Source organism: Stegostoma tigrinum, chromosome 2 (genome assembly GCF_030684315.1).
Source record: "Stegostoma tigrinum isolate sSteTig4 chromosome 2, sSteTig4.hap1, whole genome shotgun sequence".
NCBI lineage: Eukaryota > Metazoa > Chordata > Chondrichthyes > Orectolobiformes > Stegostomatidae > Stegostoma > Stegostoma tigrinum.
This window is the reverse complement of record NC_081355.1, coordinates 117286795-117302642: the sequence shown is the minus strand read 5'-3', so window position 1 is coordinate 117302642 and position 15848 is coordinate 117286795. Positions and strand designations below refer to the sequence as shown.

Here is a 15848-nt window from a genome sequence, read left to right as displayed (position 1 = left end):
CTAGAGAATGGGAGGGGGAGTGGAAATGGTTTGCAACTGGGAGGTGCAGTTGTTTGTTGCGAACTGAGCGGAGGTGTTCTGCAAAGCGGACCCCAAGCCTCCGCTTGGTTTCCCCAATGTAGAGGAAGCCACACCGGGTACAGTGGATGCAGTATACCACATTGGCAGATGTGCAGGTGAACCTCTGCTTAATGTGGAATGTCATCTTGGGGCCTGGGATAGGGGTGAGGGAGGAGGTGTGGGGGCAAGTGTAGCATTTCCTGCGGTTGCAGGGGAAGGTGCCGGGTGTGGTGGGGTTGGAGGGCAGTGTGGAGCGAACAAGGGAGTCACGGAGAGAGTGGTCTCTCCGGAAAGTAGACGGGGTGGGGATGGGAAAATGTTTTGGGTGGTGGGGTCGGATTGTAGATGGCGGAAGTGTCGGAGGATGATGCGTTGTATCCGGAGGTGGTTGGGGTGGTGTGTGAGAACGAAGGGGACCCTCTTAGGGCGGTTGTGGCGGGGGCGGGGTGTGAGGGATGTGTTGCGGGAAATGCGGGAGACGCGGTCAAGGGCGTTCTCGATAACTGTGGGAGGAAAGTTGCGATCCTTGAAGAACTTGGACATCTGGGATGTGCGGGAGTGGAATGTCTTATCGTGGGAGCAGATGCGGCGGAGGCGGAGGAATTGGGAATAGGGGATGGAATTTTTGCAGGAGGGTGGGTGGGAGGAGGTGTATTCTAGGTAGCTGTGGGAGTCGGTGGGCTTGAAATGGACATCAGTTACAAGCTGGTTGCCTGAGATGGAGACTGAGAGGTCCAAGAAGGTGAGGGATGTGCTGGAGATGGCCCAGGTGAACTGAAGGTGGGGGTGGAAGGTGTTGGTGTAGTGGATGAACTGTTCGAGCTCCTCTGGGGAGCAAGAGGCGGCGCCGATACAGTCATCAATGTACCGGAGGAAGATGTGGGTTTGGGGCCTGTGTAGGTGCGGAAGAGGGACTGTTCCACGTAACCTACAAAGAGGCAGGCATAGCTGGGGCCCGTGCGGGTGCCCATGGCCAACCCCTTAGTCTGTAGGAAGTGGGAGGAGTCAAAAGAGAAGTTGTTGAGGGTGAGGACGAGTTCGGCTAGGCGGATGAGGGTGTCGGTGGAGGGGGACTGGTCGGGCCTGCGGGACAGGAAGAAGCGGAGGGCCTTGAGGCCATCTGCATGCGGAATGCAGGTGTATAGGGACTGGACGTCCATGGTGAAGATGAGGTGTTGGGGGCTAGGGAATTGGAAGTCCTGGAGGAGGTGGAGGGCGTGGGTGGTGTCACGGACGTAGGTGGGGAGTTCCTGGACCAAAGGGGAGAAAATGGAGTCCAGATAGGTGGAGATGAGTTCGGTGGGGCAGGAGCAGGCTGAGACGATGGGTCGACCAGGGCAGGCAGGTTTGTGGATTTTGGGAAGGAGATAGAAACGGGCCGTGCGGGTTTGGGGAAACAATGAGGTTGGAGGCTGTGGGTGGGAGGTCTCCTGAGGTGATGAGGTCATGAATGGTGTTGGAGATGATGGTTTGGTGCTCGGGTGAGGGCACCTTCCCCTGCAACCGCAGGAAATGCTACATTTGCCCCCACACCTCCTCCCTCACCCCTATCCCAGGCCCCAAGATGACATTCCACATTAAGCAGAGGTTCACCTGCACATCTGCCAATGTGGTATACTGCATCCACTGTACCCGGTGTGGCTTCCTCTACATTGGGGAAACCAAGCGGAGGCTTGGAGACCGCTTTGCAGAACTCCTCCGCTCAGTTCGCAACAAACAACTGCACCTCCCAGTTGCAAACCATTTCCACTCCCCCTCCCATTCTTTAGATGACATGTCCATCATGGGCCTCCTGCAGTGCCACAATGATGCCACCCGAAGGTTGCAGGAACAGCAACTCATATTCCGCCTGGGAACCCTGCAGCCATATGGTATCAATGTGGACTTCACCAGTTTCAAAATCTCCCCTTCCCCAACTGCATCCCTAAACCAGCCCAGTTCGTCCCCTCCCCCCACTGCACCACACAACCAGCCCAGCTCTTCCCCTCCACCCACTGCATCCCAAAACCAGTCCAACCTGTCTCTGCCTCCCTAACCTGTTCTTCCTCTCACCCATCCCTTCCTCCCACACCAAGCCGCACCCCCATCTACCTACTAACCTCATCCCACCTCCTTGACCTGTCCGTCTTCCCTGGACTGAACTATCCCCTCCCTACCTCCCCACCTATACTCTCTCCACCTATCTTCTTTTGTCTCCATCTTCGGTCCGCCTCCCCCTCTCTCCCTATTTATTCCAGAACCCTCACCCCATCCCCCTCTCTGATGAAGGGTCTAGGCCCGAAACGTCAGCTTTTGTGCTCCTGAGATGCTGCTTGGCCTGCTGTGTTCATCCAGCCTCACATTTTGTTATCTTGGATTCTCCAGCATCTGCAGTTCCTATTATCTCTGAAGCTATTTACTTTATTGGCTTGGAACAGTCCAATCATCACCAGTGTCTCAACCTCTCTTCATTTCAAAAATTCCAGGACAGAAGACACCTGTTAAAACCATAGTATTGTTACATAGCGCATGCTTTTTGGTATGTAAGTAGTCCTGTTTAGTAGCTTCCTTATTAGCTATGCCTAGTGCTCCTCCTGGCATGCCCTCTTGTGTTTGCTGTTGAACCAGGGTTGATCCCCTGTCTTGATGGTAATGGTTGAGTTGGGGACATGCGAAGCATGAGGTTGCTGATTGTGTTGGTATATGATTCTGCAGCTGCTGATGGCCCAGAGCTCCTCACGCATGCTAAGTCTTCACAGATCAGATTGAAATCTATCCCATTTAGCACGCTGGAAGTGCCACACCACACGTTGGATGGAATCTTCCACGTGAAGGTACTCTAAAAACGTGCAAATTCAGATTGATGTAAGTGCATAATGTGTGAATGTTGCCAAAAGGTGTAGGACAGGTAGAGCAAATGGTTCATAAAACAACCAGGATTGTTGGCATTTTTTAATTGCTGCATAGAGTACAGGAGGAAAATGGTTATGCTGAGCTTGTATGAGACACTATTCAGGCCTTGCGGCAATGCTTCAAGCTTGTATACGATTTTGGGCACCACACTTCAAGAAAGATGTCACTGCATTGCAGTGAATATGGAAGATGTTTATGAGATTGGTTCCAAGGATCAGAGACTTTGAGGGTAATTTAGATATTTTGGAGAAGTTGGGATGTTTCCCGTGGTGAGGGGAATGCTTAGAGGAGACTTGACAAAAGTTGCCCAAATCACTTGGGGGCTGAACAAAGCAGTTGGGGAGAAATTGTTTTCTCCTCATAAAAGAATCGAGAATGAGAGGACACAGATATTAGGAAACTTGCAAAAAGATTTGAACAAAAACTTGCTTCCAGTGAGCAGGTGGGGCCTGGAATTATGGTGGAGGCATGTTTCGTTAAGGCATTCACAAAGACATTCAATGATTATGTCAGTATAAACAATTTGCGGGCTTATAGGGAAAAATGAAAGAATGGCGCTTAATCATAATGCTCATTTTGAGAACCAGTGCAAATACAATGGGCTGTAGCAATACTGTAATTCTTTGATAAAATTGTCAATAAGAAAGAGTACTTCAAATCTTTATGTAGGAAAAAAATTACCACTGAGTTGAAGATAAGAAAATTTGAACTGGAAAAATGGTGAGAAAGGGGAATATTGGCATCTGGTGTGCACATTTATGTAAAAGCCAAGTGGGAATTGTGAAGATGAAAAAATGACATTATACTGTTAGAATGTTCATAACCTTTACTTTTTCTCTTATTATCAACATGAGTTGGCAATGCAAAAGGAAAGTGAAGAAACTATTATTTAGGTTGTTGTGACCCACCCATTTGCTTTAATTATGGCAAGATCTTCTGGTGGGACTGCTTTGATGCAAGTGTCAAGGCAAAAAAATGTATTTTTATGTTCTGCAGTATTCTGTCACATTTATTTCTTTGCTTAAGTATACAAGTCTCTCTTCCTCACTCCCTTCCCCCCCTTTCTCATGGATAGGAGTCGGCTTGCGTGCAGTAAGACTGAATTTGCTCATGGAGGAGGGATACAGGGGCTGGGTTTGTTTACAGGTCAAAAACCCCCACTGGTGGGAAATGTTCGGACGTTTGTGTGTGGAATGGATTTCCTGTCCACCTCAAGTCAGTGGGACGGAAACAGTGACTGGTCAGATGAAGTGAGGGACTCATTTAGACTCTTCCTGCTGCCATCATTAATGGTGACATCATCCTATGAAATGTTTATTATTCCAGAGCCTTTCAGTGGATCAGAGGGAAGTGCAATGTTCCAGGTGACTGCAGGCCTGGCACCTTGGGAAAGTTTGTTCTTTGCTTCAGCAATAATGTGGAGGTACTTGTGTTGGACTGGTTTGGACAGAGTCAGAAATCACATGACAACAGGTTGCAGTACAACAGATTTATTTGAAATCACGAGCGTTTGGGACACTGACAGACATTTCACCTGATAAAGGAGTAGCACTCTAAAAGCTTGTGATTTCAAATAAACTTTTTCGACTATAACCTGGTGTCATGTGACTTCTGACTTGCTTCATTAATGCTGACCTGGATTTAATATGAGAGGCTGTGAAGTAGAAGTGTGGCAGGAGGAGGTCAGCTTGTCAAGCAGCACTTGTCCTGTTTAGCATTAACAGCCTCGGCTTCCTTTTTCTCCTCCACTCTCCTCCTCCCTCAATGAGCAGGAACCCTCCAGGCCCTTGCTGTGCTCAAGGTCCATATCTGTCTGGCTAACAATGAATAGAGAGTGCTGTAGACTTCCACAGTGACTGAGACCCTTGCAGGAGACCACTGGAGGTCACGTGACTGGGCTGGGCTCTGGAATTGATTCTTCAGGGGTCTGTTTTTCTATTTGGCAAGTGACATTGGCTGTATCACCAATGTTTGGGGTTCCCATTGAGGGTGCAGCAGCTATAATGCTCATTCACAGAGTTTGGGAGTTGGAGTGAAGATCTTAAGCAGTGTGAACTGGCGAAGGATAAAGATTGCATGTCCAGCTGGCAGCAAAGTGAGCTCGCACACAGAAGGATCTTAAATCTAATTGGTTGATGCCCCTCCTATGGATTTATCTTGCTGCCTGGCCACTCACTGCCTTGATGGCTATATATTTGCTATTGATGATGCCACGTTTCTGGGGAAGTCCAAACGTGAATACAGAACCCACATGACCTCCCTGACAAGCCATGAATAAATGTAGGAACATTTCTGTCACCAAATTAATGTGCTTTCCAGTTGTGACAAAGAGGGCAACAGTGACCAGTGAGATGCAATGGTGTGTCATCATTTATAAGATGCCACTGAGGTGCACAACTGCTCTTTGGATGGACTCAGAATTGAAGAAGTTGAGGATGCCAAACAAAAATAGAGCAGATGTTAGAAATCTGAAATAAGAACAAAATGCTGGAAAAATTGAGTAGGTTGTACAGCATCTGTGGGTAGAGAAACAGTAAATGTTTCAGGTTAATAATTTTTCACCAGAACGTTCCAGGTAAAAGGTTTAGCCCTAAAATCTTGATCTGAATTTTCCCATTGTTTTGGCAATATATTTTTTTGTGAGTTTTATGATACCTCCTCCATTGTGGACATTTCTCACACAATTGTCCGCTTTGCATCTCGTTAAAAATGCAGTTGACATCTTCAGTGCTCATCTAGTGGAGTCAGGCAGTGGGAGAGGCAGAAGTGCTTGCTGCTGGTAAAACTTTGTGACGTTTATACCACTGTCTCCATATTTCAACCCCAGATTTACAGAGCATCAGATGCTGCAAGCCAGGAACTGTCCTTCACACAGAATGGTGTTCTAGCATTACATCCAAGAGCATGGCCCATGACAAGCAAGCAAGGGCCTGTGGATTCAGAGCAATGTGTGTACAGTCTCTAGTGCTTGGTGAAGCCATTGATTGTGGATCTCCTAGGCACAGAAGAAGAAAGTAAAATGATGTATCCTGGAGAAAGTGGCATCAGTGACATTCCAGATATATCAAGGATTGGCAGAGGCCATGCTGATTTCCAATTACCCTGCATAAGAATTCAGAGAAGCTTAAACCTGACAGCCTATGGGAGAAGGTGGTCAACCAGACCATCTGGAAGTGAATCTTGTTGCAGCATATGTCACCATTTGGTGTTGTTGGTCTGGATGTCTTTAATCTGTACCCATGCTGTATCTCCGTGAGTTGTAGAATATTGGTAAGGTCTTTCTCCCTGGATATCTTTATCTGCTATTTTCTCTGTCTCTGGAGGATGTGTGGCAGCTGTTGGAAGCTGCTGTTGTTCCTACTGATGATAGTTTAATTGTTCTCTGCTTCATGTTTGCAGCATTGCCACAAGGACTATAGTCGTAGTGATGCCCTTGTCAGATGTGTGACCAGGTAATCTGTGGGGAATACCAGAAAGAGAACATCATTTTGTGAATTGTACCCCTGAGCCATCACATCAGTCACAGTGAAAGGTCATGTTAAACCACAATGTGCAATGGAGACAGCGCGAGTTCAGTGTCATGTAGCTCTGTCATGTGCAACCTTCTCCAAATGTATGTTGCGTAGCCAAAGTGTTTATACTTCTTTGATGGAGTGGAATTCTGGCAGTAAATCACCATGATACTTTCCCCACCTTGGTTAACATCTAAATAGATCTGTTTATTTGATGTGACAAAGAAGCAATTAGTCAAACTATGTAGTTTCTGCCCAGAAGGTACAATTTGATAGCAGGTGGGTGACATCACTATAATCAGTGGAGCAAGATTAGTGCAAGTGCCCTTAGCAGGACCTCAAATTCAAATAGTTATACTTCATCCCTGACGATGAAAAGAGTAAGATGAGAAGAAATAGGGACAGGAGTAGGCCATTTGTCCCCTCCAGCCTGCTCCTCCATTCAATAGGATCATGACTGATCTAAACTTCCTCACCTATGCTTTATGCCCTTTCCCTATGATCCTTGATTCCCCTACTTGTCAAAGATCTGTCTATCTTAGCCTTCGATGTGCACAAAAACTCTGCCCCACATCGCTCTCTGGCAAGAAGTTCCAAAGACACACCATCCTCAGAGAAGAAATTCCTCCTCATGTCAGCCTTAAATTGATACCCCTTTATTGTGCGACTATGCCCTCTGGTCCAAGACTGTCCTATTGGGTAAAGTATCCTCTCAGCATTTACTCTATCAAGCCTCTTAAGAATCCTATTCGCTTCAATTAGATCATCTCTCATTCCTGTAAATTCCAGTGAGTCCCAACCTTTGCTCATAAGACGACCCCTCCACGATCATCCAAATGAATCTTCTGCAAACTGTCTCCAAAGAAATGAAATTTTGCCTTAAAAAAGGGACCAGAACTGCTCTCTGTACTCCACATGTGTTCTCACTAGCAGTTGCAGTAAGACTTCACTATTCCACCTGTGTGCCAGCTCTCTGTGCTTCATGTACAAGTACCCCCAAGTCCCTTTGTGTTGGAGTTTTCTTCAGATTTTCTCTGTTTAAATAATTTAAATAACTCTGCTGTTTTGTTCCCCCTTCCAAAATGAACAACTTCACATTTCCCCACATTATATTCCATTTGCCAACCTTTTGCCCATTCCTTAACCTATCAATATCTCTCTGTAAACTGTTTGTTTCCCAATAACAACTTGTCTTTCCATTTTTTTTTTCTGCCATCTGTAGATTTGACTGCGGTTCATTCGCTTCCTTCCTCCAAGTCATGAATATGTAATGTAAGCACTTGCAGCCCCAGCACTGATCACTGTGGAACCTCAGTGGTTACTGGTAGACAACCTGAAAAAGAACCCCTTATCCCCATGAACCACTGCTCTATTCACGCCAAGGTCCTACCTCCAACACCATGGACTCTTATCGTTTGACTTACCCTTTTGTGAGGTATCTTGCTGAAAATGTCTTCTGGAAGTCTAAATACAACACATCTACTGGTCCACCTCTATCCACTCTGGCTGAAACTTCTTCAAGTAAACTAGTCAGACATCATTTTCCTTTCCTGAAGCGATGTTGACTCTGCTTTATCATGATGATTTTCCAAATGTTCTGCCATTAATTTTCTCTATCTACTCTATTTTACAAATTCAGTAGGTCCAGCCTACAATTTTGAATTATCTGTTTTTCCATACAGTTTGATTAGTCATTTGATGGGTTAGAACTTGAGCATTGCTCTAAAAAGGACTCATTTTGTCAAAGGTTTCTGTCTGGCATTCAGCAAGCAAATTGCAAGAATATCAATGTAAAGGGGAAGGACACTTTATACTATAATGAGAGATGAGGGCTAATTGGTTATCAGTAGACTCTGGTCACGGCATTGCCATGGTGAACGCACTAGTTAGATGCTAACTGACAGTAGCAAAACAGACAGTAGTAAACCAGACTCTTGTTGGTCAAGGTGCTACCCTGAGGAGGCAGTACAGTACCACTCAGTTTCACATCCTTACGAGAAACTCATTGGCTATGTCAGAGGCACAGATTCATTCCCCATCCTTCAAGTTCCTTTTTATGTCGTTGCCCCTCTGTCTACAATGGCCTTCCAGCCTCCCCTCACTGCTGTTCATTTTGTTTATATAACTATTTCACAATTTACAACCAAAGCCCAGGACTTTTCAAATTGTCATGACTTTGTTGACTGTATATTCTCACCCCATTGAGGCCAGAGTGTTTGTCACTTTTGAAAACTCTTCCTTTCTCAGCTCACAGTCCCTTCCTGTTTTCTATTAGATCCCACCCGTCAACCTTGAATTGTTCCCTTCCACTGTAATCATTTCCTCAGCAACAGAGTCTAATGAAGCCCAACCCTAAAATTTAGCTTTGCACTTTCTACAAGACACTACAGACAGTTAATGACCAAAGCCCCAGAACTGCCCAGGCAAACCACCCCCTCTCCCAACCCACCCACATCCTTTGCAGGACAGCTGCTGGCACCTAGATTGACATGTCCATGCATCCTGCCTGATGCACCTGTAATCCCGGAATGACTGTGCTTGACCTGGAAGCAGGAAAAGTTAACAGTTTTAGAAGGTGAGGTGAGTGAGAGCCTTAGATTGGATATGATGGCTGTATTAGCGAGAGTTGTTTTGCATGTGTCATGGTGAGAGGTATGTGGAGTAGCAGAGTTAGAGTGAGTGCTGGCACTGTGACTGTGATGGAACAGAGAGAAAATGATGGCACTTAACCTTGTGGAGAGCTGAAGATCATTGAGCGTTTTCTGACTCTGCTGAGCAGTGCAACTTACCTGTCACACTCTAACCTGGGCTGTTATCTGGGGCCAGGCTGGCTGTGTCTGGTAGGTGACATCTTGTGACAGAAGGAAAAACCACTACTGTCCTTTCCACTCCTCCAGTCTAGCGTCACCTCTCGTGTTCTTTTCAGCCAACCAAGGATCCAATTTTCTAAGCCAAGTCCTCAGGATTGTGCAGGAACACTACAGTGTGAAGGTTAGATTACAGCATATACCATTCTGTGAAGCCAGGGTTCAAATACAGTGCCAGTGGTGTGAACAGCGTCAAGTCTTGGCAGCGGTGAGCATTTCTACCTCTCTTGTTGGATGCATTTGCAAGATGGATGCCAAAATGGCCAGTTGTATAATTGATGAGATGAGGAGTGAAAAATTGGTCGGAAAAAATTAACATTGGCCATTGTGGACCTGGCACCACAAATCTCGGTCAAAAAGAAACCTTTTGTTAAAAGTGGGAAAATTCAGCCCGCCATTTTTATATGTTAATATTCTGCCCTAAACATGTATTACTGTTTTCTTCATGTTCAGCTTTCACAGTCAAATGCAAAGTGATGACCGCTGACTTTACTGACCTCTGTGACGTGTATCTCATTACAGCGAAAGTTAATTTCAGTCTAGCACCAGCCACAGGGGAGCTCCATTTGCTAATAATAGAAATGTCAGCACTGTATTATATTGAATAATTCTCACCAATGGCTGCCTATTTTTCTTGTTCTATTCATTTTGCAGAGAGTAAAACAAACTTTGTCATAGTTCAGTTTTTACCCTTAATTTCATGCCGACAGGAGCAAACTAATTTTTAAAATAATTTAAAAATCTCCTTTTTTTATTGTGGCATTAGAGAATATGTAATACTCTCAAGGGTTTTTATAGCAAATCCAAGAGTGTAATGAATGGAGTCTCTCATAAAGTCAAGTGATTTCTTGGATTTTCAGCTGCAAGGAATTGAATGCCTCTGGATTTCTGCTTTTAATTGAGCGTGTGACAGGTTGTTGTCAGTTCAGAGCAGTGGTCGCCAGCACTAATGTTTTTGCCATCATTGCAACTGCAAAGTCTGGACACAATTGCAAATATTTGATGGTCAGGGAGATCAAAGTCAGTAGCTCCAACTTATAATTTTGAATTATCAGTTTTTCCTTACAGTTTGGTCAGGTGGAACTTGAGTATTGCTGTAAAAACGACACATTTTGTCAAAGGTTTTTGTCTTGCGCTCAGCAAGAAAGTTGCAAGAATATCAAGGTAAAGGGGACAGACATTTCATACCATAATGAGAGGTGAGGGCTGATTAGCAGACTCTGATAGAGGCATTTCCATGGTGAATGCTGTAGTTAGATGTTAACTGACATTTAGTAGCAAAGTTAAAACTAAACCAGAGTCTGGCTGGTCAAGGCATTACCTTGAGGAGGCAGTACCCTGTCACTCATGTTGCAACTGCACAGTTGTTCCTCAAATTTCTGAGATACTACTAACAGGACCCTGCTGTCTAGCCAAAAAGATAAATAATGCCAATGTATCATGTTGAATAGTACAGTAAATTTGTTGGGCCATATGATCTACTCAGGTCCCCATTTCTTATGTTCTTATGTATGTTCAGCTATAAAACTCAAATGCAGAAGTCGGCTGAAGCCCTGAACAAACTGTGTAAGACCACAAGATATAGGAACAGAATTAAACCATCAAGCCTGCTCCACCTGATCATAGCTGATACGTTTCTCAACACCATTCTCCTATGTTTACCTGTAACCTTTGATTCCCTTACCAGTCAAGAACCTATCTCTCTGTCTGAAATACATTCAATGACTTCGCAAACAGCCTTTTGCAGCGATGAGTACCATAAATTAACCACCCTCTGGCTGAAGAAATTCTTCCTTATCTCTGTTCTAAAGGATTGTCCCTTCGCTCTCAGGCTATGCTCTTGGATCCTAGGTCTCTCGTATTAGTGGAAACAACTTCTTCACGTCCACTCTATCCAGGCCTCTCAAAGTTCTTTGAGTACAGACCCAGGGTGCTCAATCATTCCTCATATGACAAGCCCTTCACCCGAAGATCATTCTTGTGAACCTCCTCTGAACCTCCTCTAATGCCAGCATATGCTTCCTTAGATTCAGGGCCCAAAACTGCTCTCAATTTTCCAAATGCAGTCTTACCATGATATTATAAAGCCTCAGCAGTGTGTTACTTGTATTCTAGCCATTGAGCACTGAACAGATTGTACTTTGAATACCATGGCTCATTGTGGTTGCTGAAATAAATGGAAGACATTAAAAGAAGTACAGTGAAAGCATACAAGATTGATTGATCACTATTGTCAGATGGCTCAATCTTTTCCATCAAGAAGGAAAATGATTTTATACAGCTTTACAAAATGGTTATGGAAATGCAAAAGTAAACTAGAATCAGACAAGTTAAATTGGGAACAATCTCAAATTTCTGGAAAAACTCAGCATGTCTGGTCGTGTCTGTGGAGATAAAGCAAAGCTAATACTTTAATTCTGGTGACTATTGTTCAGAACTGATTGTAGCTCGGAAAATGTGGGTATATATGCTAAATAAGAGATTGGAAGAATAGGAAATAATAGGTGGTGATGGAGCTCAGTGAGAGAAAAACACAGTTGGGTAGGTAAAGGAATGGGTAAAGGTCAACCTGGGAGAATGAATAGCTGCTAATGGGGACCATCAGTGGCTGGCAATGGGTTGTTTACAGCAGCAGCCCATGTGGTAAGAAGGCCTGGTGTGTGGAGATTCTGATAAGGACATGGGGGAAGGTGTTCAGGCCCTAAAAATATTGAACTTGATATTGAGTCTGGAGTTTGCAGGGCTCCCAAGTGGAAAATGGGTGCTGCTTTTCCAGCTTGCGCTGAGCTTCGGTGAAGCACTGCAGCAAGGCTGAAACAGAGATGCTGACCAGGGAACATGGTGGTGTGTTGAAGTGGCAGGCAACTGGAAGCTCAAGGTCATTTTGCAGACAGAACACGTGCTCTGCAAAACAGTTGCCCAGTCTGTGTTTTGCTTCCCCAATGCAGAGGAGACTACATTTTGAGCAGCACTGGGCTTCCACAGACACTTCCAGACCGCCTGAATTTTTCCAGCAATTTCTGTTTGTGTTTGGGGAACTGGGGAAAGTTGCAGCTTATAAAAGAGTGGATAACAAACAATCCAACAATGGCTAATGTGAAAGTGTTGTCTTTTTCAGGGGCTGGTGCAGAATGAGTTGAACTTTATTATGGAATTGAGGTTTGTCAGGGATACAAGCAAGTCATCTGATATGACTTCTTCAGAGATCAGGGGATTGGGCACACCACAGATAATAGAGAAGTCTGATCTCTCTTAGCTTATAATTATAACTAAGAGTTTTTAATCTACCGGACAGAGCAGTTGAGGCCAATGTTAAGGGAATGTAAGATAAATATAAGGCCAAAACAGTCGAAGGTTATGCCAATGAGGCTAGTGACTGAATAGTTTCTATGTTGTAATTTCCACATAATATTTCTCCTTTAGGTGATTATGATGACACTTTACATTGTTTTGGCCTGAGAACAACATTGATCAATACAGTTCTCCTGATCACTTAACTTTGGGAGAATTTCGGAGGGATGGTAGACAATTTAGTTTTTAAAGAAGACAGGTGAACATATAAATGTCCAATAAGATTGTGTCTGATCTGAAAGCTCCAAATTCCTGCTTACCCATGAAAATCTCTCACTCCCTTGCTTATCATGAATCTATTTATATCTACCTCAAACATACTCAAAGACTTTGCTTCCCTCACTTTCTCAGGAACAGAGTTCCAAAGCTTCACAAGTTTCTATAAGAATAAAATCTCCTCATCTCTGTCTTACATAAGTGACCCCATTTTTGGATTCGACAACAAAAGCAAATATTAGAAATGTAGAAAATAGGAACAGGAGTAAGCCAATCAACCCTTCGAGCTTTCTCCATCATTCATTATGATCATGGCTGATCATCCAACTCAGTAGCCTGTTCCTGCTTTTTCCCCATATCCTTTGATCCTTTTAGCCCCAAGTGCTATACATGACTCCTTTTGAAATCCTGCAATTTGGCCTTGACTGCTTTCAGTAGTAGCAAATTCCACAGGCCCAGCACCCTCTGGGTGAAGAGATTTCTCCTAATCTCAGTTCTAGATGGTTTACCTCATGCCCTTAGATTATAATGCCTGGTTCTGCACTCCACTGCCATTGAGCCCATCCTTCTTACATCTTAAGAAAACTAATGGATATTATCATTTATTGTATAGATAATTCAATACAATGGTAGGTAGGTCATGTTTCAGTTATACAGGATATTGGGGAGATCACATCTGGAGCATATGTTCTGTATCGGTCTCCTTATTTAAAGAAGGATGTAAATGCACTGAAAGATTTACTGGACTAATACTTGGGAATACAGTGTGGTGCTGGAGGAACACAGCAGGCCAGGCAGCAGAAAATCTGAAGAAGGGTCCTGACCTGAAACATCAACTTTCCAGCTCCTCTGATGCTGCCTGACCTGCCATGTTCCTCGAGCTCCACACTGTGTTATCTCTGACTCCAGCATCAGCAGTTCTTATTATCTCTGAATACTTGGGAATACGTATGTTTTCTTATCAGAAAAAGTTTAACAAGTCCAGACTTGTATTCTTTGGAATTTAGTAGGCTTAAAAAAAAGTGTTCTTGAAGCATGAGGTCCTGATAATCTTGACAGGTTGGAGGTGGATAAGAAACGATTGATAAACCTAATGGAATTCTTTAAGGATGTAAGCAGTAGCATTGAAGACGGAAAGCCATTGGATGTGATTTATTTGAACTTGCAGAAGCGTTTTGAAAATGTTCTACATAAGACATCAACATGTATAAACTGACAAAATTAGACGCATGAAGAGGCAAATGGGTTTGTTCTTCTGAAAGAATGATTGGGGAAGCATCTCAATATTGTACATCCTGAGCAAAGCATGAGCAACACATTCCAGACAGAATGAAAGACTTGGGCTCATTCAGGAAGCAATGAGTGTGATGTGTCAAACTCCTTTTACATTCTGGATCTCATCTGACAGTAAGTAAAAGCTACTTGGACGCACTGAGATAGAAATGGGTTTGTATGTTACCCATGCTGCCTGTGTAAATGAAGTGCTCACACCTAATCCATTTTGGCAGCATAGTGCCATGTTCGTTCTTACTGATTTTGGGCACAGCCAGGAATTCCGTGAAAGAAACATTGGATCAATATAAGTATGTATCAAAGCAAACTGCAGCTGTTAGTGAATGATGTGTAAGAAAGGCTGTATTATCGTAAGTCTGGAATACTGAAACTTTGCCAGCATGCTTGGGAATTTATTTTACTGCTGAACGATTGTGATGTACCATAGCCTTCCAGTCCACATAGAGTAACTCATACTTGGGCATCAAAAGCAATTTCTTGTTTTGACGTGGCTGTTCCAGAATGAGCGAGGTTCCTGCCAGAAAGTTTCTGTAATTAATATAAATAGATGTGCTGGGAATTAGAAGGAAATGTTAAGAAGCTAGCAAAGCCCCAAAAGTTAAGGTTATTTTCTTTCTCTCCCTCCCCCCCCCCCCCCCCCCCAAATGTCCTTAATGGGGGCCTGATGAACAGGATGAAAATTTGGGCATTTGGCTTATTTCCTCACTATGCCTAGTCAGAATTTCAGGTCCTTGATATGGATCAAAATTGCTCTCAAGGTTTTAGTTCAATTTAATTTATTCTAAGAGCTAACTGGTGTTTTGAGCAGGGCCTTTGAATTTTACAATATGTGTGGATACATGCACAAACTAAGTCAAATAAAATGTAGCAGTTGTAATGTTTTAGTTTAGATCTTGACATTTGTTTTGTTTTATTATCAATTAGCTGCTGTGCTTCCTGGAGCTTACCAACAAATGCATTCCCCTCATTCTACTGGATATGGCTACATGCATCAGTCCAGTATTGGTTCTATGAGGCCACAGCAATCTCTTCCTCATGCCGTTACTATGGTGAGTAGATCATAGTGTCTCCACTGACTAATGGGTCATGAGGACACAAAACAGGCCATTTGGCCCAATGAGCCCATACTGTGGATTTTCTTTTACACTGTATTCATCATTACCTTCATTTGTTCTTTTTTGGTAAAAAGTTTATGTTTCAACAACTGGCTGAAATAAAACAAAAAACTGCGGATACTGGAGATCTGAAACAGCCAATAACAGAAATTGCTGGAAAAACTCAGCAGATCTGGCCTAATCAGGAGCATGAAAACACACTTAATGTTTCGACTTCAATGACTTCTTCAGAACCTTTTTTTGTCAAAGGGGAGCAAAATTGTAAACATGCCTATATACTCATGGCAGTGTCAGAACAAATTACATGTGTAGTAGGTCATTAATCTTGGCTTGTTGGAATTCTGTCTTTATGCTAAGAAGGAAGTGGCCAATTTCTCAGAAAGTTTCAATTTTTAAAAAAAGGGAAAGAGGGTGGATGGTTAATAGAATATCTATGTCGCTAAAGTGCTACCTCTCATTAGGGACAAAGTGATATAAATTACATTTAAAATTGTTGATTTTGGAAAATGACTACAAGTCAACATTACATTGTAACCTTGCAA

At 43.7% G+C, this 15848-nt stretch overlaps 1 protein-coding gene across 3 annotated transcripts in view; it reads left to right on the top strand.

Moving 5' to 3' along the window:
* The window catches only part of LOC125466429 (LIM zinc-binding domain-containing Nebulette), a 278097-nt gene that overhangs the window by 253150 nt on the left and 9099 nt on the right, over positions 1 to 15848 (top strand). For all 3 annotated transcript variants that reach the window (XM_048560919.2, XM_048560926.2, XM_048560935.2), the window contains one exon: positions 15116 to 15240. In XM_048560919.2, coding sequence (XP_048416876.1) covers positions 15116 to 15240 — 125 coding nt within the window. The remainder of the gene's footprint in view (positions 1 to 15115; positions 15241 to 15848) is intronic.